The following is a 27,573-nucleotide window of genomic DNA, read 5'->3' as shown; positions in this document are numbered from 1 at the left end:
AATCCAAACAACGGTTTTTAGCCATTTTTTGTTTTCAAATTTTTAATGTTTTATCAGAGCAAGCCATCCATTCAGATTGGACGGTCGAACCGTTTGACCTGGGAACCGGACCTAGAACAGTTCCCTGTCCTGACCGGTTTTAAAAACCTTGATGAAAACACTCAAATAAACAGCCACAGATTTACAGTGCAACTGGTATCCATAGGCCCCACAAGGCCACAAGTAATCTAACAAGAATGCATGTAATGGTCCCTTTATATTATTGAAATTAGCCATGCCTTCGAATAAAATGGTATCACATGAATAGTTAAACACCTACGGTATACGGTACTTAAATCCCACTTCCCTGTAATCTAGCGTTCCAACAAAAATTACCAGGGATAACCCACATCATAACAATTATACATGATAAACTAAACAAGGAATTCCCTCCCTCGCCTAAATAATTAGTCTAAGATCATATTAATTAGTTACATGATCGTGATCTAACTTCCGGAAATAACTTGCCGGAGCAAGCTCTAAATTTAGAAAAGATATGTGAACAACCACCAGAAAAACCATTTGTCATCTGGTCTGTAGAAAGTAGTACCGGCATGAAACTCCAGGTTGATGACCTAAGCAAAAAAACACGCTTTTTAACACCGTTTAGTCAAGTGAGCCCCCTCTATGGAGAATTGGAGATCAATAAGAGTTATTTGCAAGTTAGAACACTGATGTGATATCATGACTCCAACCTTTTCCCTAAAATAATAACCATGGTTAGCTACTTGTGAGGCTCTAAGTGTAATAGGTAAAGAAATGGGGGAAAAAATAGAAGCATCTGCATTACATACCACTACCAGACCTGTTTGCAGCTTTATGTTACAAAGCTTCAAATTCATCAATCTTCCAGAATAGCACGCCCAAGATTTGTAGCCAGGGCTAGTCTCAGAGTTCGGGGAATGAGGTGGCAAGTCAGCTTCAATAAGTGTGGGTATAGCTTTGCCTTGGACAGCTCTTGTAGTTTGCTCAATAAAAGGTTTGTCTGTGAAATGTTCAAGAGAGGATGTTCTGGCCAATTAAGCAACTTCAGCTGCAAAGGTACATGAATGATTAAGAAAATATGTATGAATAGCCAACCCCTAGGTCCAACAAGTAGAGATAACCAGGTCAATTACATCAGCAAGATTAGCCAGGTAAAGCTGGGTTGGCCATTGATGTCAAATGGCATAAAAAATAAAATTAATTTGAAAGTTGGAATAATAACAGTGTTTAGGAAACCGGACCAGACTGGATAGTCAGACTTTGAACCATGATCCAGGCCCTGCCTGGTTCGGTCATACCTTAAGAATTGGGATTCCTAAAAGCCGGTGAAAAGTGGCCGACTGGCTGGTTTAACGAAAGAACTGGTGATGAATTGTAAATGTCACACCAAACCAAACGTGGAGAACAAAACACAGCAGATATCCCCTTTGCAGTTGATATGCGCTATGAGACTGTAACACATGGTCAATCCACTGGGTCCTCCATCTCATGGACAGTCTGGATTGACCACAGGGTCTTTCCATGTAGCACAAATAGGTGGGATCGTGTAGGGAAGCTCCCCACTAGACCTGATCAGGAAACCCACTACTACTAATACTTAATTGTATGTTTCATGATGTGTTTACACCAAAAACCTCTCTGCTATTATGCAATATTCTTCAGACCAAAAACCTTTTTTGGGTAAAATAAAATATTAAAAGAGATTTGAAGGAAAAAGTGCAGGTCTCTACAGATATATTACAAACCTCACGATTACCTAGCTGATCAAGCTGATACGATCCATGCAATCTCAACAATTTGACCTAGAGAGAAATAATTCTTTCTTATCATGATTGTTTTGTTTTCTTTTTTATTTTCATTTTTGTTTTATTGTTTATTGGACAAACAATCTACAATCTTCTATCAAATATATAAATATAGATTCAAAATTCTAATCCTAAATGAGGCAATTTCTTTTGCCATTCAAAATTTTACAAAACAATGAACCTGACATCGAATACTGCCAGCCTCCTAAAGTTTACAAAACAAAGGACCTAATATACATTGATGAAATTATAAAGAAGAAGCAAGGAAAAACACAGTCCAGATGATTTCGGCAATGTACCTTGTTGGTTCTAATGCAAGTAAAATTGCAAGGAGGTTTCCTGATTTCTGTATCTATTTGTAAATTCCAATTTGTTGTAACCCCAATCTTAGAAGATTTGTTAGGTCTAACTCAAAAGTTAATGAGGCTGTAATCATTCATGGAGAGAGAGAGACGAGAGAGAGAAAGAGAAGAAGAGGAAGATATGATTGGGAGGCAAAAAAACCATATACTTCTGGCTGCCGCCAGTTTAGTTATTTGTATTAACTTAATATAAAAGGAATGGGAGATTACAAGTATGCCCCTGGTGGCACTCCTTAGAAAGAAACTAATAAGAAAGAAAGAAACTAATTGATTGACAGTATCTTAAGCTGACAACCCACTAACAACAACTATAAAATAACAATTAAATAACCCTCACAACACTCCCCCTCAAGTTGGACTGAATATGTCTTTCATGCCCAGCTTGTCACATAACTCATTGTGCTGCGAGTATGGAAGCCCTTTTGTGAGGACATTAGCAAGTTGTTCCTTGGAGTTGACATAAGGGATGCAAATTTCCCTTTTTTCCAATTTTTCCCTTATGAAGTGTTTGTCCACCTCAATGTGCTTGGTCCTCTCATGTAGGACAGGGTTGCTGGCGATGTTTATGGCTGCCTTGTTGTCACAGTAAAGTAAAGAGACATAGGATTATGAACAACAACTCCCAGCTCCCCTAGAAGATTTTTTAGCCAAAGGACTTCAGCCACCCCATGTGTCATAGCTCTATATTCAGCTTCAGCACTTGACCTTGCTACCACACTTTGTTTCTTGCTTTTCCAGGTCACTAGGTTTCCTCCCACAAATGTGCAATACCCACTCGTGGACTTTCTATCATCCACAACACTTGCCCAATCAACATCTGTAAAGACTTCCACCTTTAGGTGATTATGTTTACTGAATAGTAGACCTGTTATGGGATACTTTTTTAAGTATTTAAGAACTCTCTCTGTTGCCTCTATGTGTGCTTTCTTAGGAGAGTGCATGAATTGGCTTAGAACCCCAACTGAATAGGCAATGTTTGGACGGGTCATGGACAAATAAATCAGCTTTCCCACTAACCTTTAGAACTGTTTCACATCTTTCAGAGGTTCACCATCACAGTCACCCAACTTGTGATCAACATCAATGGGAGTATCTGCTGGCTTTGCACCTAATTTGCCTGTGTCTTGTAATAGATCAAGGGTGTATTTCCTTTGAGAAATGAATATACCCCTTTTTGAGCGGCCAACTTCAATTCTAAGAAAATACTTCAGGGGACCTAAATCTTTCACTTCAAATTTAGATGCAAGGAATTGTTTCAATTTTTGTATTTCTGAACTCCAATTTCCTGTAATGATGATATCATCCACATACACTATCAATACAACAATCTGTTCCTAACATCTCTTCATAAAGAGTGTATGATCAGACTGACATTGTTTGAAGCCTACCTTCTGAATTGCCATGCGAAACTTACTGAACCAAGCTCTGGAAGATTGTTTTAAATCATAAAGAGACTTTCTTAACTTGCACACCTTATTTTCACTTCCCTTGGCACATAATCCAGGGGGTTGAACCATGTATACTTCCTCCTCTAGGTCACCATTTAAAAAAGCATTCTTTATGTCCAATTGATGCAATTCCCACTCAAGGTTAGCAGCTAATGACAAGAGAACCCTAATTGAGTTCATCTTAGCTATTGGAGCAAAAGTCTCATCATAATCAACCATGTACACTTGAGTGTACCCTTTGGCTACTAATCTTGCTTTGTACCTTTCAACTGTCCCGTCTGCCTTGTGTTTAACTATAAACACCCACTTACACCCCACGCGGTCTTTCCCCCTTGGAAGATCCACCAATTCACAAGTTTGATTTTTATGAAGAGCATTAATCTCCTCATTCATGGCATCTTCCATTCGGGGCATTTTAAGGCCTCTGCAACATTTCTAGGAACAAGGATGCAATCAACTGCTGATAGAAAGACTTGGTATGAGGGGGAAATGTGATCATAGGAGACATACTGGGTAATGGAGTGTTCGGTAGTGCATGACCTGACTCCCTTTCTTTGAGCAATAGGAATGTCAAGGTCATCCATAGTAGGAGTAGGGGTATCAGTAGGTGCAACAGGGATTGGACTTACCTCCTGGGAGTCTAATAGTGTCGGTTGCTCAATGTTTGGCTGCTCCACATCTCTATCACATTGCTGATCTCTACGGCATGTAAGTTGGAAGACACGAAAGGGAGCAAGGTTCAGAATATAAGGAAGAGAGACTTGGCGGACCTGAACCTGCTTCTCCTCTTCCACACTACTACTCTCCCCCCGAGGAGAAGCAAGGAAGAATGGTTCAGACTCAAAGAATGACACATCCATAGACACAAAAAACTTATGACTAACGAGATCAAAGCACCGATACCCTTTTTGAGAGGAGGGATACCCTAGAAGGATACAAGGAATGGACCGAGGGTCTAACTTACCTCGAGACAGAGACAAATCATGGACAAAGGCACGCCAACCAAAAACTCTCATGGGAATGGAAAATAAAGGGGACTAAGGGAACAACAACTGATGAGGGGCCATGCAGTTCAGCACTCTGGAGGGCATGCGATTGATGACATAAGCAGCTGCAAGTATAACATCCATCCAAAACCTTTTTGGAACATTCATGTGTAGCATCATCCCGCGAGTTACCTCAAGGAGGTGTCTGTTTTTTCTTTCTGCAACACCATTTTGTTGTGTTCTTGCGCATGAACTCCTATGAATAGATCCGTGGGAGGCAAAGAACTCATTAAGCTCACCATAGAAATATTCCTTTGCATTGTCGGATTGGAAGATCTGTATTTCAACATGGAATTGCGTAAATACCATCATCTGGAAGTCTTTCACAATCTTTGGAACTTCGTCTCTACTATGCATAGGGAATACCCATGTATAGCGAGAGTAGTCATCGATCAATGTGATAAAGTACTTATATCCACCCTTAGAGATTATAGTAGTAAGCCCCCATACATCAAAATACACAACATGAAAAGAAACGCTTGATCTTTTATTATTTGAGTGAAAGTTGTTCTACATTGTTTGCTCAACTGACACGTTTGACACTGGAACTCTAACATTGAACATGACTTAAATAAAACCGGAAACAAAGACTTTACTATTTCAAAAGAAACATGACCTAACTGACTATGCCACAAAAAAAAGTTGACTCTCATTTGATTGACTATGTGACTCTGAGGATGACACCGAGAGACCAGCTTTGTTGTCAAAAATGTAGAGACCATCCACTAGGCTCCCTCTACCAATCGTCCTCCCAGAAGTTAGATCTTGAAAAACACATGAACTAGGAAAAAAGGTTACACTATAGTTTAAAGAGCTTGTGATACTACTAATTGAAAGCAAATTTATAGGAAGTTGAGGAACATGCAATACACAATTCAGGTTAAGGCCATGGGGAAGAGATATTGATCCTTGGCCTGCAATGGAGGAGAATGATCCATCTGCAAGCCTCACTTTATCCCTTCCTAACAAAAAGCTATAAGTCTGAAACAAGTTCGGCTTACCGGTCATGTGGTTAGAGGCCCCTGAGTCAATGATCCAAGGGGAACCAGTGGTAGTAGTGACATGGAATGCAGAAGCCGCATTACCTGATGTAGATGCAAATGAAGTAGGAGTACCAGTGACTGAACTATCCATCTATCGCAAAGCCCTACCATATGACTCCAAGGGGTCTCTGAAGGAATTCATTATATCTTCCTTGGGGTCAGAATTAGTAAGGTGGCCCCGGGTAGTACCGGTAACCTATCTTGGGTTGCCACATGTGCTGCATTATGTGTTGTGTTCATCTTCTTCTGACCTTGCCCTTTACCCTGTTCTTGGCTCTTCAATGCCCACTTGGGTTTCCCGTGAATGTCCCAACATGTGTCACTTGTATGCCGTGAGTGCCAACAGTGGGTACAAAACAACTTGTCTTTATCATCAGCCTTTTTGGTGTCACTTTTCTTCCCCATGTTGTTATTACTCATTGCAGCCAAAGCAACTTGTTGCTCCCCCTCAGTTGTAACCATCACACTCCGCCTACTTTCTTCCGATTGAACAAGGGCATATACCTCATGAACCGATGACAACTCTTTGCTTCCTAAGATCTAAACTCTCAAGGGTTCAATCCCAACAAGAAGGCAAACACACGCTACTGAGAAACCAGCTTCCTGTAGGCCTTAGCATCGTCATCATGTTTCCACTCTATAGCCTGATAATGATCCAATTCTTTCCATACGAATGTAAGGGCTGAATAATAGGAAGACAAACTACGATTTCCCTGTTTATAGGTTGAGGATTCAGCTTGCAACTGGTAAACCTTGGCATAATGCCTTTGCTCAGAATAGGTAGTTTTGGCCTGTTCCCAAATCTCGCTAGCGGTGTTTGCCCACATAAAGTTCTTCTTCACATCGGGCTCCATGGCTGCAAGGAGCCAAGACATAACCATACTGTTTTTTTTGTCCCACCTATCATGTTCAATTGTCTCACTCTTGGGTTCTTTCACCCTTCCATTTATGTAACCAGCTTTTTCCCTTGCCGTTACATAAAGTTTTGCACTTTTAGCCCACTCCTGATAGTTTAGACCATTTAAAGGGGTAATGGGCATGGGAAACATCATGTTTTCACTTCCCATACCAGATGTGCTGTGGGTCGGTGTAACCCCCGATGAAGTTGAATCATAGTTTGCCATAGAGTACTACTGAATCAGACCAAATCCCACACAACTACACAACAACCACAATCAGAATACTAACCCTCAAGGAATTTACTTCCTGTCCAGCACCTGTACGAAGGTGCCAACCAGAAACTAACTTCACAGCATCAAACAAATAATAAAGGGAGTCTTTTCCTGCATCGCCCTTCTTCTACTAAGGTCTCCTTGATATTACGACCAAGGAAGAACCTAAAGGAAGAGCCACAAGTAGTCTGCTGGGGTTTCTATGTCTTCCACGTCCAAGAAATCAAAGAAGAAAAGAGGACGAAGCAGGTTCAAATGGGAGAAACTGATTTTTTTATAGCCTAGAACCTGGTTCTGATACCATGTAATCATTCATGGAGAGAGAGAGAGAAAGAGAAGAAGAGGAAGATATAATTAAGAGACAAAAAAATCATCTAATTCTGGCTGCCGCTAGCTTAGTTATTTATATTAACTTAATATAAAAGGAACGAGAGATTACAAATATGTCCCTGGTGGCACTCCCTAGAAACAAATTAATAAGAAATAAAGAAACTAACTGACTGACAACATCTTAAGCTGACAACCCACTAACAACAACTATAAAATAACAATTAAATAATCTTCACAACAGAGGCAACATGCTATACAACCCAATAAATTAAGCTTGTATGAAAAAAAAGGAGAGGCAAAGGCCTACTGAGTCTTGCCAATGGAATTCTTGGATCAAAGCCTAATAGCTTGAGGGTTGACACATCTTTTCCCCCTTTTGTTCATGAACACGTCAGGGTTTGTGGTATTGTGATCTCTTCTATATAACTTTTCCATTGATGTATAGTTTTTAGTCATGATGTTCTTGCACCAATTGAAAAAAAAATCTTGCAATCAATGAAGTCATCATACTTAGCTTATGCAGAGGAACCATGGAAAGCACCCTTTCTTTCAATTGATTTATCTGATTTTGAAACTTATAATTGGCAAAATGTTGGCTTGAAAACACAAATTTCCAATGTCCACTTGTCCTATTGTTATGGGCCCGGGAATAGGATCTCATCACAGGTCGGTCCACGGGGAAAACCTCCTGTTTTTCCTTGTTGCTCCCTGCTCTTGATGAACCTATCTTGGCGCCTTAATGGTGATTTGTCCAAGAGATCACCTAACTCTCCTTGCTCTCTTTCTTGACTGAAATTTTCGATGGTCCTATTCAATATTCTCAGCTCCTTAAATAGGAGATTACATGAGATAAGAGTCCTCCCTGTGGGAAGACTTCCTGCTAATCTATACTACTTACAGATAAGATAGATAAGACTCCCTAAGATAGATCAGACTTCCTACTAATCCTTACTGAAATAGATAAGATAAGATAAGGATGATAAGATAAGAACAAACAAGATAAGAATAAGATAAGATGGATTGTAACTAGCTAGAATCCGATGAGTCACTGCTGCTGCCGGCGGCGATAAGTTTTCCCAATAAATGCGTCCATATCATTACTCCCCTCCTGGACTAAGAGCTTGTCCTCAAGCTCGAAACTCGAATACGTGCCTTGGAACTCCATCAAGGGGATCCAGGTGGCCTCGGCTGCTGGCAAGCCATCCCATTCCACCAAGACTTCGAGAACACCCCGATTGATTCTAGAGCAAACAAGAGCCCGAGGTTGGGGGATGAGTCGGCCGTCCTTCAAGGGTGGTAAGGGGGGAACTCAGTCAGGAGGAATACCCATAAACGGCTTGAGCAAGGAAATGTGGAATACATCATGGATTCTGCTGTGCTCTGGCAGTTCCAGATGGTATGCAACCTTACCGATCCGCCGCAAGACCTTGAAGGGTCCATAGAATTTAGAAGTTAATTTAGGAGCAGCCCTGCATCTCAAGGAGCGTTGCCGATAGGGCTGAAGCTTCAACCACAAAAACTGTCCCGGTTCAAATGACAATTCCCGATGATGCTGGTCATAGGCGTGCTTCATGCGTAGTTGTGCTTGTTGCAGGCGAAGAGAAACTTTAGTGAGAAGGGCATCACGCTCTTGTAGGGAACGATCAATCTCCTCTAAACGAGGAGTAGAATCGGGTTCATAGGATAACAAACGAGGGTCACGGCCATAGACAACCCGGAAAGGTGCCATTCCAAGGGAAGAATGATAGGCAGTGTTATAACAATACTCGGCCCAAGGGAGCCAATCAATCCACCATCTTGGTTGATCAACAACAAAACAACGGAGGTACATCTCGATCGTACGATTCACCACCTCCGTTTGGCCGTCTGTTTGAGGATGATACGCGGAGGAAAAAGCTAAGGCAGTACCATGTAACCGAAACAATTCCTTCTAGAAGGCACTAGTAAAAACTGGGTCCCTGTCGCTAACAATAGATTCCGACAGTCCATGTAAACGGAAAACATGCGTAAAGAAAACGTGGACGACCGATGTAGCACTGTACGGATGTGACAGAGGGATGAAATGAACATACATAGAGAAGCGATCCACAACCATGTAAAGAACTGATTTTTCGCCAACCTTGGGTAGGCCCTCAATGAAATCCATGGAGATATCAGCCTAGATTTGTGTTGGAATCGCGAGGGGCTGAAGAAGGCCAACCGGGTGTAGATTCTCCCATTTGTGATGTTGACACGTGGAGCAATTATGGATAAAGTTCCGAATGGAAGTTCTCATACATTGCCAGTGGAAATCCGCTTGGACGTGATGTAGTGTCTTCTGAACGCCTTCATGGGTGGAGTTATGGATACTGGAGATAATGGAAGGAATTAAAGAGGAATCTACTAGAAGATGTACTTGTCCTTTGTATAGCACCAGCCTGTCCTGAAGGGACCAAGTGGAGTCGGCGGCTCCGAACTGAATTTTCTGAACAAGGGCCGCCCACTCTGGTGATTGTGGCAGCTCCTTCTTGATGTCGTCTAACAAGGTGATTCGGGGTTGGGAAATCCCATAGAGGAGCATAGTGTCTTCGTCATGCCTAGACAAAGCATCCGCGGCGCAATTTAAGGATCCCGCCTTGTAGTCTACCTGGAAATCAAAACCAAGCAGCTTGCTAACCCAATGTTGCTGAGGTGAAGTGGTAAGTCGCTGCTCCAACAAGTACTTGAGGCTATAATGATCGGTTTTGATGACGAATGACCTTCCCTACAAGTATGGTCTCCAGTGTTGGACTGCTCTAGCCAACCCAATTAGTTCGCGTTCATAGGCGGGTAATTTTAAATGTCGGTCAGCAAGTTTGCGGCTAAAGAAGGCAATCTGGTGCCCTTGTTGCTATAATACGGCTCCAATACCTATTCTGAATGCATCACACTCGACTGTAAACTCGAGGTCAATGAAAGGCATTCTTCTTTTGCAGATTGGTTAATGGGGCAGCCAACAGGCCATAATTTTGTACAAATTTGCAGTAGTATACTGTCAGACCCAGAAACCCGCGAAGAGCCTTGGCGGATTGGGGTTTGGGCCATTCCTTGATTGCTTGGATTTTGGAAGTGTCCACCACCTTGCCCATTGATGACATGCCTTGAGTAAAGAACTTGGCGTTCCCTAAAAGAGCACTTGGATGGTTTAAGGAAGAGCTTGTGTTGGCGCAGAAGTTCAAAACAGTCCGTAGATGATGCACCTCTTCTATCCATGACTTGCTGTAAACTAAAATGTCGTCAAAGTACACTAAAACAAATCTGCGAAAGTGGGACTGAAATACCTCGTTCATTAGAGACTGGAATATGGATGGGGTGTTGGTGAGACCGAACGGCATAACTAAAAATTCGAAGTAGCCATGATGAGTTTTGAAGGCAGTTTTCCCTACGTCCTCGGAAGGCATTCGGACCTAAAAGTATCCCGACCTGAGGTCTAATTTGGAGAAGTACTAGGCACCATGAAGCTCATCCAATAGCTCGTCCACAACGGGAATAGGGAATTTATCCTTGATAGTCTGGTTATTGAGCTCCCTGTAGTCCACACAAAACCTCCAAGTCCCATCTCGCTTTGCCACCAACAGAACCAGCGAGGAGAAGGGAGAACAACTAAGGCGGATGATCCCTTGTTTCATCATTTCAGCACACTGCTTCTCTATCTCATCTTTCCGTAGAGGTGGGTAGCGATAAGGCCGAACGACAACTGGTTCTGAACCCGTCACTAGAGGGATCCGATGATCACATGCTCGGGAAGGGGGAAGTCCCTTGGGTTCTTGGAACACATCGGAAAAATCGGTGAGGAGTCTTTCCATATTCACTGCTTGCGTCGGTACGCCCTGAAATGCATAAACCTGTGGGTTTTTTTGCCTTTACCCTAGTTCCTTGTCAAGTAACTTGTTTCCCATTCAAGCGAAATGTCATCGTTAAGGCGCTGAAATCCCATAGGATTGGGCCTAGGGTGATCAACCATTTTACCCCAAGGACTATATCAAATTCATCCAAGGATAGCACAAATAAATCAGTAGAGAAGGATTCAGATTCGACTTGTATTTGGATGTCCTTACATATTCCGGGACTATGAACCTTTTCACCGTTTGCTACAGCTACCTGCAGTCTTGGTCTGATTTCCATAGGTAATTCCAACTAGAGGGCAGCTTGCTCACTTACAAAGTTGAGTGTGCTTCCTGAATCAACGAGGATCCGTACTGGTTTTCCTGCCACCCGTGCCCGCAACTGCATAGTCTGAGAGGTCTTTATTCTGGTGATTACGTGGAGGAAGATCTCGGGTTCAAACGCTGCGGGTTCATCCTCGTCCTCCTCTTGTTCGTCCACCAGGAGGCAGAAAAGTCTCTTGCATCTGTGTCCTGTCGAATAAAGACCGTCGCAGTTGAAGCACTGCCCCCTTGCCAAGCGATTGCCATCTCGGCTTTGGACAAGCGTTTAATGGGGGGTGCCACCATGCTGCTTCCCGTACTGGATGCCGACCTGGGAGCGTTACTCGTATGAGTCTTCTGTTCTCGGCTAGTTGCAGTAGAAGGGGCCATTCCGGATGTTTTCGGGGGTGCCCATGATGTTTGCGACCGCCCCATGCTGAAGGTTCGACTGAGCTGCAGCTTGCATTTGAAGGTGCGAGCTAGATTCATGGCTGTAACCAGGTTGGGGGGGGGGGTGTTGCATCTCCACATCCACCCTCAAGAGTTCTGCTAACCCTGTGGTGAACATGTCTACCTGCTGGTCCAATCGTACCAAAGCTGCTCTGGCAAAGAGGGTCTGGAATTGCCGCTGGTATTCAGCCACCGTCCTCGTCTGTTTGAGGTTGATCAATTCACCTAACGAGTTGCTCGTCAATGGGGGCCCAAACCTGAGGAGGCAGTAGGACTTGAATTGGGTCCAGCTGAGCCCGGGTTCCTCCTGTTCCAATCGATAGAACCAGAGCTACGCCTCCTCCGTCAGGTGGAATGCGGCTAGGCTTACCTTGTCTCTGTCCTTCGTCTGCTGGTTGCGAAAGAACTGCTCACATCGGTACAACCACCCCAAAGGATCTCCGGTGCCGTTGTAAGAAGGGAACTCCAGCCTGTTGTACTTGGAGACGACTGCGGCTACCGGGGCGACGACCTGCTGTACTTCCCAATAAACACGTCCATATCACCTGTTGGATATCTTCTCTATCTGACTTTTAGTTGTCTAATTACAATTTTTTCTTTGTTGTTTGACTACACAAGGTGTCTGGATGTGACGGATTTTCCACACCTCTCCAGTGGATGTGATACAAACCATAGTGAGAAAAGATAGATATGCTGGTCTTATGAGGGGATGGAAGCCCATGATGCTGTTTCATGCTCCTGCTGCCGCAATCTACTGGTCCACCAATGAAGCATCAAAGGCCTTCTTTCAAGAACTCAATGGTGACAGCAACAACAATGTGTTTTAAGAAACTGTACACAAAGGGCAACCAGCATTTCTTTGTTGTACCTACAACTACCTCAATTTGATCAATGGAGAAAGCGTACTTCACTGCAACAGTGGCAGATAAAAACCACATACAAATCTCTTCAAAAAATTAAAAAAAAAGACTATGTATGTAAAGACAAGCATGTACAGTGATCCATTAACCAATAGATCAAAGAGTAGATAATAAAATGAAGATCTGAGAGTCATAACAAAGGCTATACACAAAACAAGTCACCAAAGACGCAATGTACCAAGATTTATAGAAAGAGTTAGTTGTATAGGTAGGTATTCTTACTGTCGAAGTTGTAAATCGAGCTTAGGCCCTTTGAATCTTGCTTTCGATGGAAATAGGTGCCCTGAGAACAACTAAAAGAACTAGAACCACAAAAAAAAAAAGATTAGAAACACAAGTAGCTAGAGATTTGAGCTTCGATTGTTATTGTTGTTGTAACAGAGATGAAGGAAGAAGCCACCGATATCCTTGATCGTGTCTAAAATCGTGAGATCTGCTAGTTTCTTAGTCTTAGTCTCTTAGACCAATCGAGTTCAAAGAGTACAAAGCGAAGCATGTTTACCTCGAAAAAGGTAAGCATAAAGTTCTGCATTGATTTTTTGGATGTAAAATTTACGCTCATTACTAGGGTAAACTCTAACACCTTAACATATCTTCATCGATTTCTGTAGGAAATTTACATGAAAAGCAAACGACAACAAAACTGGACCAGAGTACATGTTATGGGCCCGCGAATAGGATCTCGTCACGGGTCTGTCCACAGGGAAATTCCCTTGTTCCTCCCTTTCCTTGAAGAACCAATCTTGCCGCCCTAAAAGGTGATTTGTTCAAGAGATCACCAGCTCTCCTTTGCTCTTTCTTGACTGAAATTTTCGATGATCTTATTCAATATTCTCAACTCCTTAAATAGGAGATTACAAGAGATAAGAGTCCTACTTTTAGGAAGACTCCTTGCTAATTAGGAAGACTCCCTACTAATCTATCCTACTGAACAGATAAGATAAGACTCCCTTAATCTATCCTACTGAACTGATAAGATAAGATAAGACTCCCTACTAATCCATACTATTGAACTGATAAGATAAGAAACTGAATAGATAAGACTCCTACTCATCCCTACTACTGAAAGCAGATAAGGCAAGAATACTGAATAGATAAGATAGGATGAGAACACTAAATTGTTGCTGCTGAAAACACTAAATTACTCCTGTTGTTGCCGGCATCCACATCATTACTCCCCTCCTGGACTACGAGCTTGTCCTCAAGCTCGAATTCAGGATGGGTGTCTTGAAACATAGTCAAAGGAATCCCAGATAGGTGGAATGATTTTGTCCTCCTGGATCGGGTTCCAATGAAGAGGGTTCATCCTCAGACAGCTGCAGTGAGATACCAAGATTTAACCATGCGAGGCTGCATTCTTTGCCGCGGGCAATTGCAGCCTTAAGGTACTTTTGAGATGTCTTGAACTGTAGAGTAAAAGATTGTGAACGCCAGGCTGGTGCCACTGAACTGCATCATCTGGATCCTCTTCTATTGCCTATGTGTACAAAGCTTGCTCTTCCACTTCTGCCAAATCATTATGTCCAGTTTCAAACGTTGCTGCAATTTCATGCTGAACCTTGTGAACCATGGCAAGTCCTGCCCATGTTATTCGAAGCTCAATTGTTACAAAGTCCCCTTCTCTGAGTATTGAAGCCATTTCATTCACAACCCATGAAAGTTGTTCAGTGGGATCTTGAGACCTTTCGGCATCCTTGATACGATGAAGCGCAACAACATATCGAGTTGACATGCAATTAGGCTCCAGTTTTGCTGCCTTCTCCAGGCACTTTCTAGCACTTCTATGATCACCAGCCAAATAGTATGCATTAGCAAGATTCACCCAGATATGTGCAGCCCTAGGATCTGATCTGGCTGCAGCTAACAAACACTCTTTTGCAACATTTGCAGCCGCAACATTAGGCATACAAGCTCCTTCACCAGCGATGACGACCTTGGAGTAGTGCTCTTATTCTTCTTTGAACTCTCGTCGATGGAATCCTCGACGACACCGGATTCCTACTTAATCGGAACATTCTGGGTGTTGCTAACCTGTGCTAGGGCAACGACCTGCTACTCGCCAGACGATTTTGCCATGTCTGGCCGGTGGCCGGTTGTGGTTGCAGCCCCTTCCGGGTTCCTTTCCTTGCTGGAAAAGTACAACTCCATCAAGCGCCTTAATGATGTGGGCACCAGCAGCAACAACAATAATTTAGTGTAGCAACAACAACAGTAATTTAGTGTTCTCAGTAGCAGCAATTTAGTGTTCTCATCCTATCTTATCTATTCAGTATTCTTACCTTATTTGCTTTCAGTAGCAGGGATTAGTAGGAGTCTTATCTATTCAGTGTTCTTATCTTATCAGTTCAGTAGGATAGGTTAAGGGAGTCTTATCTTATCTTATCAGTTCAGTAGGATAGATTAGTAGGGACTCTTCCTAATTAGCAAGGAGTCTTCCTAAAAGTAGGACTCTTATCTCTTGTAATCTCCTATTTAAGGAGCTGATATTATTCAATAAAGGCATCGAAAATTTCAGTAAAGAAAAGAGTGAGGAGAGTTGGTGATCTCTTGAACAAATCACCATTAAGGCGCCAAAATAGGTTCCTCAAGAAAAGGGAGGAACAAGGGAAAACAGGAGGTTTTCCCCGTGGACCAACCTGTGACGAGATCCTATTCTCGGGCCCATAACAATTTGGTATCAGAGCAAGGCATCATGGGTGACCTTGAGCAGTTGAAGACTAGGGTTTAAGATCTAGAGCTCAAGATCGTGGAAAACAGCATGGAGGTGCGCGAGATCAAGGACGACGTCTGAGAATTAAGGCGCTTGATGGAGTTGTACTTTTCCAGCAAAGAAAGGAACCCGGAAGGGGTTGCAACCACAACCGGCCGCCGGCCAAACGTGGCAAAATCGTCGGTAGCAACACCTAGAATGTCCCGATTAAGCAGGAATCCGGTGTCGTCGAGGTGTTGCAAAATCTTGGGATTGCATATCTTCAAGTTGTTGCAAGTGTTGGGGCAAGTGCTGGTGAAGGAGCTTGTATGCCTCATGTTGCGGCTGCAAATGTTGCAAAAGAGTGTTTGTTAGTTGCAGTCAGATCAGATCCCAGGGCTGCACCTATCTGGGTGAATCTTGCTAATGCATACTATTTGGTTGGTGATCATAAAAGTGTTGGAAAGTGCCTGGAGAAGGCAGCAAAACTAGAGCCTAATTGCATGTCAACTCGATATGCTGTTGCGCTTCATCGTATCAAGGATGCAGAAAGGTCTACGAATTAAATGGCTTCAATACTCAGAGAAGGGGACTCTGCAACAATTGAGCTTCGGATAGCATGGGCAAGACTCGCCATGGTTCACAAGGCTCAACATGAAATTGCAACAACGTTTGGAACTGGACATAATGATTTGACGGAAGTGGAAGAGCGGGCTCTGTACACACTAAAGCAGGCAATAGAAGAGGATCCAGATGATGCGGTTTAGTGGCACCAGCTTGGCCTTCACAATCTTTGTACTCTACAGCTCAAGACATCTCAGAAGTACCTTAAGGCTGCAGTTGGCCGCGGCAAAGAATGCAGCTACGCATGGTCAAATCTTGGTATCTCACTACAGTTGTCTGAGGATGAACCCTCTTCATTGGAACCCGATCTACGAGGGAAAAATCATTCCACCTATCTGGGATTCCTCTGACTATGTTTCAAGACACCCATCCTGAATTCGAGCTTGAGGACAAGCTCGTAGTCTAGGAGGGGAGTAATGATGTGGGTGCCAGCAGCAACAACAGTAATTTAGTGTTCTCAGCAGCAGCAGCAATTTAGTGTTCTCATCCTATCTTATCTATTCAGTATTCTTACCTTATCTGCTTTTAGTAGCAGGGATTAGTAGGAGTCTTATCTATTCAGTGTTCTTATCTTATCAGTTCAGTAGGATAGATTAAGGGAGTCTTATCTTATCTTATCAGTTCAGTAGGATAGATTAGTAGGGACTCTTCCTAATTAGCAAGGAGTCTTCCTAAAAGTAGGACTCTTATCTCTTGTAATCTCCTATTTAAGGAGCTGATATTATTCAATGAAGGCATCGAAAATTTCAGTAAAGAAAAGAGTGAGGAGAGTTGGTGATCTCTTGAACAAATCACCATTAAGGTGCCAAAATAGGTTCCTCAAGAAAAGGGAGGAAGAAGGGAAAACAAGAGGTTTTCCCCGTGGACCGACCCGTGACGAGATCCTATTCTCGGGCCCATAACAGTACATATTTACCTTGAACCATATGCACTCCTTCCAAATAGAGCCTAGTATCTAGGTTCGGAGGGGACAAATCTACCACCAGACCATACTTCATGAATATATGAGTTTGCTATTTTAACTCACATTTTATGTTCTAAGTTCATGATTATTTACAAATTTTAGGAAAAGCAATTGATTATTAAAATTTATATATTATATATGGATAATGATTTATATTGATTTTCTAAGAATTAAGATATACATGCACATCTTAGCTATTCTATCATTTTTTTTTCAAATCTTCCTTGGTCTATCCTGGTAACTCATATCTAACATAAACTATTAAAGAGTAAGCCTTTTTTTATGTTTACATACCTTATTTATAGCCATCTAAGACCTATATTTAGTGTTGTTGATGTATTCTTGGGATATATGTGATTTTTCCAAATCTATCTATGTATATCCTAAATTCCTAATTTTTCTATTGTATCCATGCATATCCAAAATGTATCCCAATGTGTCTCTAAAAATTGCCTTTTTGATGCTCTGTGTTTTCAATACTTTGAACCTTTAATACAAACTATCTAACTCCAATCTAATTATATCAAACCTCTAATACAAAATTGAACTTACTGATCTGATTTTGTGCATGTCTTTATACTAGAAGTGTATGCCTCACGTGTGCATGCCTCCACCATACACCATGTTTTTTTCATATGCCTCACTTGGAGGCACGTCTCTGGGTTAAAGCCTCCAATGCCTTTAAGATTGGATGGTATTGCAAACGATAAATGTCAAAAATACATGTACAAAATACAAATTTCAGCTTACCAAAGAAAAAACTACAAAATTCAGAACATGTTATTTTCCTATTGAGTAATTGATCAAACCCACAAGGGGGAAATTTACTTCCAGAATTGAACTATGGGGAAATGCTTTACAATCTCTTAACTAAGTAAAAAAAAATATTTATATTAGCAAGCACCAGTAGAAGAAATCTTTTCAATCTCATAATGCTAAGAGAAAGTAAACATGCATGACCAACGTGTACAATCTTATCAGAAATGCAAGGCATTGTGCATAGGTACCCAATTCTAATTTGTTGAAGAATGAAGACACTCCTTGAATACCTCCTGAATCTTTCTCCTCAATAGTTTATCCTTTACACCAGATAGCATGTTTCGATAGAACATTTCCAAGCGCACAAGCTTCCCACCGTCAGCAGATTCCAACATATTATCCCACTCCTTTGCAATATCAAATGTACCAGAGTCCCGGAGTGATGGTGGAACATCTCTCTCCTCCAAAGGCTTTCCAAAAATAGAACCATGTAACAAGTTAGCATATCGTTCCATAACAGTCAGTTTTGATTGAAGGCGCTGCGCCTCTTCCGTTGCCAAGGACAACCTTTTCTCCATCTCCCTTGTTCTTCCTAATTCTCCATCTTCAACTTTTCCTTCCCCATCAACCTTGTCCAAGCCCTCCTTGAAATCCTCATTTAGTGGTGGCCACATCACAATACTAGGGGCAAAGCTGTCAATTGTGTTACCTCTTCCAAGAACTCCGCTCCATCCCCTACCCCATGACCAAAGCTTATATCCATTATGGGCAACAAGAACAGTATGTGCAGCCCCACAAGTAACTTGCACAGGCCCTTCAAACTGAGGTCCATATGGTCCATCAAATGGAACTCTAAGTGGAGAGACTGCATCCCCTGCATCAGTACCAGTAAAACTTGCATTTGGACAAAGACCAAGACCTTTTTCCATTCCCCATGACCATACATCTCCAGCTGATGAAACAACACAGGTGTGAAATAATCCACAGTCAAGAGAAATCAGGAATACATCTTGTGGCAATTCTTTCACAAGTTCTGGCACTAATGCATTATTATTGGTTCCATGGCCAAGTTGGCCACTATCTCCTAGGCCAAATGTCCAGCACATACTTTGTTTTCCTTGCCACGCAAGATTGGGATAAGAAGAGTTCACTGTGTAATGTTCTGTCTTTTTAAAGGTGAGTACGGCTGTATGAAAAGCTCCACATGCTACGTCATATACTACCCAAGGGCATCCTTGATTAAAAGTCTCCACAATTTCAGGATGGAATCTTCTCTCCTTGTCTCCTAAGCCCAATTGGCCATGGTTGTTATTACCCCAAGAGTAACATAAAAGATTGTCTCCTGTAAATGTTTCCCCTACAGTTACTAGGGCTACAACATGCTCATTTCCACATGCCACCTTAACAACAGTTCTACCATGGAAATCCCAAACGGGTGATGGAGTAGGACTGCTGAAAAGAGGGGACTCTCCATCGGTTGTCTTGGATTGCTGAGGGCAGTTCCCCCACATCCAGAGGGCACCAAGACTATCAATTGCCATGGACATCATTCCTCCTGCTTTAATAGACTTAACCTGAAATTACCATTTGAATCGCCCATCAAAAGTCAGAACAGTGAGAAATTAATAAGAAAAGTGCTGTTCTTTCCTGCCTTCACTCATCCCTTTAAATTCAATAAAATTTGATTTCTACCTTCAAAGGTGTTTTACTGTTTGGTTTTGATTCATCTACCAATGAATCAGGAGAACCCAACTCAAGAAATTGGTCTAAGAAACAAGGAACTAAAGAATTCTCTGCAGTTAAACCAAGTTGACCATCTATTCAACAGTCAAGGTACAATATAGGAGAAGCAAATATAAAGAAGATGTCTAATATAGCTTTTAACTGAATGGTTATAGCAGTGGGTGCACAAACCAAATTACCAAAAAGGAAAAAAAAAAAAAAGATATGCAGTATTTAGGATACAGACATTATAGCCCCAGCACCAAACCGATCCATCATCTGCATTGACAAGTGGTTAATTTTTAAAAACTGATAATCTTATAAATAAAATGAAATACAAAAAGAACTACCATGGAGCTGAAGACCATTGTTAATGCTCTCTGACAGCAGACAACATATAAACAATATGGTTTTTCATTCCATTTGGAGCTTTCAAGTAATCCTAGAGATATCCTCACAAAAATTGTTTACAAACCCTTGAAATTTCTATATCCTACACATCTCAAAATTTCCACATGTTGGTGCAAGTATCAAGTAAATGCCTTAGTTTGCTAAACCTCATTATGTTAAAATTCACATAGACTTCACTTCTTATAACCAGCTCCTACATTATAAAACTTCAATTAAACGAGAAGATATCAGCCTTCATTGCAACTTGAAACCTAAAGTAGCTGAAAATTCTCTGTCACATGCAAACAACTTAATCATAAAATATGAAAAAAAATGCAATGTTTCACTTCTAAACACATCCCTTCTACAAAAAGTCAAATCAGTAAAGCATTTCAATCATTTCATTAGTGAGTTTTACTTTATTTCAAAAACATTCTATAGTTGCTTAAGGACATTGAAGGAGACGTTGCAGGTAATAGATGAATACCTTTGTTTGCTAGTGTCTCATTTATCTAGAAATTTACACAGATTTTACTTTTTTGAGAGAAGATATCTGATTTCATTAAACATGGGAGGGGTGTACATGAGGGTATGTACAAGGCCTTGTCAGCAAAAAACATTTCTCGAATCTCCTTCCACTGCAATGAAACTAAGCTGTTGCGACTTGGCAATTCTGAGGCCTTCAAGGAGGGTCCTCTTCTCTGCTTCTGATACATCAGCAAACTTGGAAGGACCACTAATAGGCCCATGTCAATTCTCCATTTGATCTACAAACCAAACCTATTCTTGTGTCTGAGCTTCCCTCCATAGCTCTCCTAAAGCTACGATCAAAGTTCAGAATTTACTCACTGTTATAATTTATATTCCTCAGTTTCAGATCTGAACTGAATGTAAAAGAGAAGTAAAAGAGAGGGAGAGAAGAAGAGAAATTTACACTAATCTTAGGTTCCATACCTAAGATTACACTCAACTCATTCCTCAAATTTCTCAGACTAGCATAATACACTTCAAGACTCTGGTTACCCTGCTGCGGACTAATATACTCTTGATAGAGCTGATATACTCTAGTGGTATTATCCTGTCCTGAATAAAGCTTCCTTGCATGATCCCAAATTTCCTTGGCTGTGTCTAAGGACATGAAATTCACACTAATCTTAGGTTTCATACTGTTCCACAGCCAAGTCATAACCTATGCATCTTCTTGCTCCCAATCACCATACTCCTGGGAATCAACTGGGGGTTTTTCTTCTCGTATATGCGTTACTTTCTTCTTGGCTCTGAGAAACACTTCAACAGATTTGGCTCAAGGTACATAATTTTTTCCATTCAATTTAATTGAGGTCCTCTGTACATTCAAGTAGTCTCGAGGGATCATAACCGACTTATGTTCATAGTCTCCCATGGCTGTAAAAAAAAAACTTTTCCCTTCTGTTTCAACCTGCCTTACCCAGTAATCACTACACTGCACTCCAACAACACTGTACTTCACTCCTATAGTTAATCACTCACCACCATACGACTGACCATTGCTGAAACATACACTATCACAGGTTTCAGCAATGTTAATCCCCAATATTATCACTTTTGGCACCTCACAAACACATCGCACATCACACACCAGAGTACCACTTCAGCATTCCATACGACTGATACTAAGCCTTCGGCCCACTGATCTGAACCACACATCTGGACCTACCACGAAACCTATTGCTGCAGCCTTCTTCGTTCCATCGATTAGAGGGTTCTCTACCAATCACCTGAAACCACAACCTTCACACACAATCGAATACATTAAAACCTCCAGAAGAAAAAATATGACAACTCCTTTTCAGCCCTTTTACGAAACTCCAAAAAAAAAAAACAGAATAAAACTGAGAGATTACATGCTGGGGTGCGCTGAAAGTCGAACAGACCTTAACTGACTTATCCTCGCTCTGATACCATGTAATAATTTATATTCATCAGTTTCAGATATGAACTGAATGTAAAAGAGAAGAAGTAAGAGAGAGAGGGAGAGAAGAAGGGCCTGTTCGTTTGCTCTGAAGTCTGACATCTGAAAGTGCAATAATTACAGTAAGAGGTATATTGGTATTGGTGAACTTTTCTTTCCTCTGAACTTTGAATGCAAAGAATGTTGTTCTGAACCGTGAATTCTGAAAATTATCAAATATCCATTTTGACCCCATATATGAGAGTTTTTGTGTCTTTTTGGGGGTATCATTGGAAAACAAAAAATTGTATGATTGCACTTTAAGAGATAAGAGATAAGAGGAAATGAACAACCTTTTTTTTTCTTATAGTTAAAAGATTCATATTAAGAGATAAGAGTTAAGAGTTAGGAGGAAATGAACAGGCCCGAAGAGAAGCAGAAATAGAAGAAGAGACATCTTCAAACCCAAGAGAAGAGAGTATTAAATCCTCTCTTAGGTCAGCCAGAATATATACATATAGTTTACTAAAATAATAACAAATGACTTTTATGCCCCTATTTAAGTTGGGACACATCAGCACCAACTTAAAGACACCTCACCATACTAATAAAACTCAAATTACCATTGTACCCTTATTTAGTCGACACTAACACTCACAATCTTGTCTCAGGGTGATTTTAAATAAAGGCCGATGGTGAAAGGGAGTGGTTGACAATAGAACTGTCCAATTCCTTTGCAGTTTACTCCAATTGATACCCTCAAAAACTTTACTATTCTCTAAGAGTCTCCAAGGAAGAGTAGTTCTCATCGAATAATCTCCTATTTCTTTCCTCCCAGATGTTCTACAAGACAGCATGGATAATTACTTTCCAGAAGCAACTTCCTCTCTTGCCCAAATTAATCTTTAGCCCTTGCCAAGAGTTGATAAACTCTATAACAGAATTTGAGGGAGTCCAGCTGAGACTGACCCTTGCTAAAGAGTCAGGAAAAAACTGCCAAAGACTTCTTGCCACAATGCAAATTTGCAATTGATAAAAAGATGACCAATAGATTCCCCGTCATCATCGCACATCAGACAAATAGATGGAGAGATGTAGAATTTTCCTTGAAATTTCATTTGGAGGTTGTTACAGGTATTCATCTTTGCACAAGAAGCCTCCCAAACCAGGAAGGACATTCTAGGGGGGACTGTGGGTAGCCAAACCTTTTTGCCCAGAAAAGGAGAGGGGGTTGGGTTGGCAGTTAGATGTTGAAAGAAAGAAAAGGTAGTAAAGGAACCATGTGGGGTTAATGACCAGATGAGCTTGTCCTGAGTGGAGAGAGAGATGAAAACTTCTGACTTCTGAGAGCATTGAGAGTAAGGAAAATTGCAGGTATTTCTGAGTCTCGCAACTCTCTACAGAAGTTGAAATTGAAGGAGAGGCCCTCTGATCCTCTTATCAAGGTTGCAGAAATGAAAGCTTGTTTATTACACACTAACCTAAAAAGAGATGGTATCACAGAGAGGTTTATTTCCCCACCAAAGGTCTGTCCAAAATTTATTGGTATTCCCATTTCCAACTTTCAGACTAAGAAGGGGAGAAAAAGAAGCAAAGGACTATAGAATACCTTTCCAAGGATTTCGAGAGGAATGAACTAGTAAAGGAAGAGATTTGCCCCATCCCCAATTGATTCTACCATATTTTCTGCAGATGATTGAGGCCCATAGAGTTTCATTCCATCTTGAACCTCCAAAGCCACTTCCCAAGAAGAGCTTGATTTCTTTCTGAGATGTGCCCCAAGCCTAGCCCACCTTCTTTTTTGGGCTTGCAAGCAGTTTTCCAATTCACTAAATAGAAAACTGAATTAAATTAAAGTAAATATTTTTAAATTTTATTATTTTTAAGTGATAATTGGTATAGGATTCATTCCATCTATGCTATTTTTCTCCATTCTACTTCTAATAGTGTTTGTTTGTCTTAACTTAATTGGTTAATTAATTGATTAAAAAGAAGTGAAGAAAATATATATAACTCTTTAAAGTGCAGTTGACTTGCTCTGCTTTATTTTTTGAACTTCATCCCAACTGAAGTCTAAAAGAAAATAGAATTTGGAAGCTCCATGATGAGATTTCCATCAAGCACAGAAAGTTATAGATTTATCTCCGCTCCATGTTATTTATCCTTAAGATGTTTATAACTTCCTTTTATTTATATTCATAAGAATTAAAAAACATGCCTGATCTAGGGAACAAGCCATCCCACTTTATGCCATGGTATCAACTTATTACTCAAGAAAAAGAAAAACAGTAGAGTAAAAAAGTAGAACCATTGAAATAAAAATGACCATGAAAAGGATATGTGATGAAAAAGAAAGGAGGGTTATTAATTGAAGCCATCCACATAAAGAACCCTTATAGTACTCTCTAATTTGAATCAAATGAGAATCTACATTCCAACTGTATTAGCATGAATCCCTTAGTTCACAGATCATGGTGCTGCTGACTGGCTCAGTTGGTAAGGTCTCTGGTTGTAGCAGAGATTTGGGATTGAATCCCACGTTCACCAGGGTTGGGGTGGATGTACTACTCCCAGTTGTGTAACCCAATGGACCAAAAAAATAGGAACTCACATTTACGGTGAGCCTCTTTAATCACAACAGAAGGGGATAATAAAATCAACAGAGTACATTAATACAGGAATTAAGTAATGATACAAGAAATCTATTGAAGAAGAATATGAAACTGAACCACAATTTGTAAATCATTCCCCAAAAAAATACCACCTAACAACTACAAGTGAAAAAAACAGTGAAAACAGCAACCAAATAATTTTATCTAATAAGTGAGATTCAAAGAAACAAAATGCACATGCTACCAAAAAAAAAAGATTCAAGATCACAATCGAATTAATGAACATGTGATGGTAGAGAAGACTAGATGAGCACTGAGTAAAGCTCATCATTGACTTTGTCTAATGGGATCTAGTCAACAGGCCACTACTTGGCTCCGCACATCCATCAACTTGGATCAATCCCACAACCATAATAATTCGATCAAAGCATTCTATAGCTAGCATTTTGTCAAATATGTGTCAATAATCAGATGGCATCCATGCTTGAATGATACAATTTGATCCTTGATCAACAGGTACAACCTGCGCAATCTCCCATACAAACGTGATGGTCAATTTGAACGGTATACCAAATCACCGGGTCATTTTTAAGAAAATAGCAATGAATGCACAATAACAATTGTTTACTAAGGATACTAAATATAAGCGAAAGTTAGAGAGGGGTAGAAGGCAGAGCACTAAACCTTCTAATGCGAGACTGTGATAAGCACCCGCTGCGATATCTACAAACTTGGGCTTTTCTTGTTCAGGTTTCTTGTGAAAAGCTCTCTTTTTATTGGACAAATCAAAGTCGACTCGAACTGGGAGTAGCTCGTCGGTTTCTTTCCCAGTCCCTAGCCGACCGAAAGTTCCTCTTCCGCATGAATATACACTACCATCTCCTGTAATGCCAAAATCCCAGACACCCAAAATCGTTATCAAACAAAATTTGGAATTTGGAATTTGTAACAGAAAAAATCGACTTCATAGAAAACAGAATACCGGTGAGAGCGAGAGTATGAGCTTCTCCGGCGGCTACCGCCACGATCTTTTGGGATAGATTGCCGGAATCAGTGGATGTCGCAGCAGCCTCCATTTTTCCGGAGAAAAAGAACAAATGTTTTGTCTATTGGCGGTAAGTAACTAGTACCAAGTAGCAACCTTACCACGGTGGATTGGTAGGGATCGACGTGAGAATGGTAGGAGTGGCGGGAGCCGGGAGGATAAGACAGCATCGCGCAGCAGTGTCTTTATAACGACTAAAGTACCAACGAGTCGAGGTTGAAGCATCAGCACCGATGTCTACCACCGACCGTTGAACCAGAAATTAAATGGGCTGGGCCCATTAATCAATCTCAAGATCCGTGTCAAAGCCTCTTTTGCCATCTCTCGCAAATGGTTGGAGAGGAAAAACAATATTCTGTGTCTGTGCAGCTGTGCTACCTTCATTCGTGTTTGGATCTACGATCTATCATGAAAGGAGTTTGGCTTATCAGGTTTTCTATCTGGCGGGACCAAATGTTTTTAGACGTTTGTTTGGTGAGAAGCCCTTTTCAGCCACGTGGCAAGTGGAGGAGAGTTTTGAGCTTCTATGTGTTATAAGCTCATAAGCAGCCTTCTATGACCCCATCTTATATCATTTTATCCAATTCAAGGTAGGCCACATCAATACATCAAGACTTTGATTCATGGTTTTAGCTCGAGGCTATTCCAAAGGGAGCAAGCCGAGAAATCAGCTGCTTACTCCAAATAAAGAATAAACACAGATAGCATTATTTCTCTTTTGAGCAGTGGCATCCCTATAAATGGTCATGAATTTGTAGATAGCATCAAACCCAAGTTGTCCCAAGCACAAGCATCAAGACTTAAAAAATGTTACTCAGGTTAGTGAAAATGAGATCACCAAGCTTTCGGACAACACGTATGGATAAACCAATTTCGTCTTTCAAAATTATTGACAAGAGATGGTCCCTGGTGTGATTCTTACGGTTAAGGAGTTTTCAACTCTTGAAAAGCTTTTGAAGGAGCTAAACGACACCCTAATCACTGTAGTCCCAAAATGCAAACACCTGTAAGAATTCTCTCAATTCAGGCCAATCAATTGGTTTTCCTTTGGTGGCCCACCACCAACTTCGTGGGACCACAAAGCTCTCATAGTTCCCACTTAAAAGGTAGCCCAAAGATGGATTTAAGTGCCCAAAGATGGAGCTATCTAGTGAATTCGGCCCTCACAAAATTTATCCTCACAACACTTACACCCATGCATTTGGATTTTAAAGCATTTCCTCATCAATAAAAGAATAAAAAATCTATGATATAAAAAAGATATGGTATGAAATGAGTTTTGACCAATCAAAACCCACCAATGAATTTTGATAAATAACACCTGGCTAGATTTATGATTCCAGTTAACTGGTCAGAAGTTTTTCAGATATGATATCTTTCCCATGGTTGAACCCATGAAAAAAAATATAAATGCGAGATAAATAAAGTGTTGTGCGGTCAAATTTTGTGAAAGACTGAATCCAGTCTCCCAATGAAGATGCAATCATTAAGTTGGTAGCTTACTTACAGATTCATGGTTAGTTACAATCCATGTTTCAAAACAGTAACCCTAACACCTTTGATTGGTGACTTGAATTCATGATTGCAACTATATCATACTTGAAAATTAAGATCAACGGCCATTCTCTGCTTGGTCTTTAATGTTCTCAACTCTCAAACCCGCAATATAAATTGATTAAAAAAGAAAATAAAAATGATTTTCAGATTTTGCTTCTCAATTTTTCCTGCGACAAAAGATGTGATTTGATTTTCCTAGACATTCTCAATCTATACGAATTAGTTGAGTGGCTTGCAGAGAGAGAGAGAGAGAGAGAACCAGTCCATCCAGGACCCGCAGTCCTCACTCCTCAAAATACACAGAAAATACAAATCGGTCTAAAAGGCTAAAACGTCACAACGGCTCTTCCGGGTAAATAACGAATCCCCATGGCCGGTGAAGGACCATCACAAACCAAAGATAAAGCCTGTCTATAAAAGATCAACTACCCGTTAGTATTCTACAAAAGATACTTTCTAATTTCCACTGTTAATTAAGAGTCCAGGTTTGTTGAAAAAGGGATATTGCCAACAAT

The 27,573-nt window shown here is 40.9% G+C and overlaps 1 protein-coding gene across 10 annotated transcripts; it reads right to left on the bottom strand.

Moving 5' to 3' along the window:
- Positions 1–237: 237 nt before the first annotated feature.
- On the bottom strand, positions 238–25,927 carry LOC148842557 (Regulator of chromosome condensation (RCC1) family protein). Of its 10 annotated transcripts, none has more exons than XR_016103307.1 (7): positions 25,439–25,927; positions 25,141–25,338; positions 19,768–19,803; positions 19,495–19,619; positions 18,051–19,376; positions 834–1,072; positions 238–741 (listed from the first exon to the last, which is right to left on the bottom strand). XR_016103307.1 is itself a non-coding variant. In XM_088958030.1 (7 exons), exons 1-6 carry the CDS (start codon positions 25,530–25,532, stop codon positions 881–883), a joined length of 1,929 nt encoding a protein of 642 aa, XP_088814156.1. In that variant the 5' UTR covers positions 25,533–25,927; the 3' UTR covers positions 238–741; positions 834–880. The 10 variants fall into 10 exon arrangements, 6 of the variants coding, with proteins under 6 accessions (XP_088814156.1, XP_088814157.1, XP_088814158.1 ...); XR_016103308.1 differs by having other exon boundaries at positions 238–614; XR_016103309.1 differs by having other exon boundaries at positions 845–1,072.
- Between the last annotated feature and the right edge of the window lie 1,646 nt (positions 25,928–27,573).

This window comes from Nelumbo lutea, chromosome 8 (genome assembly GCF_056320005.1).
Source record: "Nelumbo lutea isolate HS-2025 chromosome 8, American lotus-T2T, whole genome shotgun sequence".
Taxonomy (NCBI): Eukaryota; Viridiplantae; Streptophyta; class Magnoliopsida; order Proteales; family Nelumbonaceae; genus Nelumbo; species Nelumbo lutea.
This window is presented reverse-complemented; position numbering and strand designations above follow the sequence as displayed.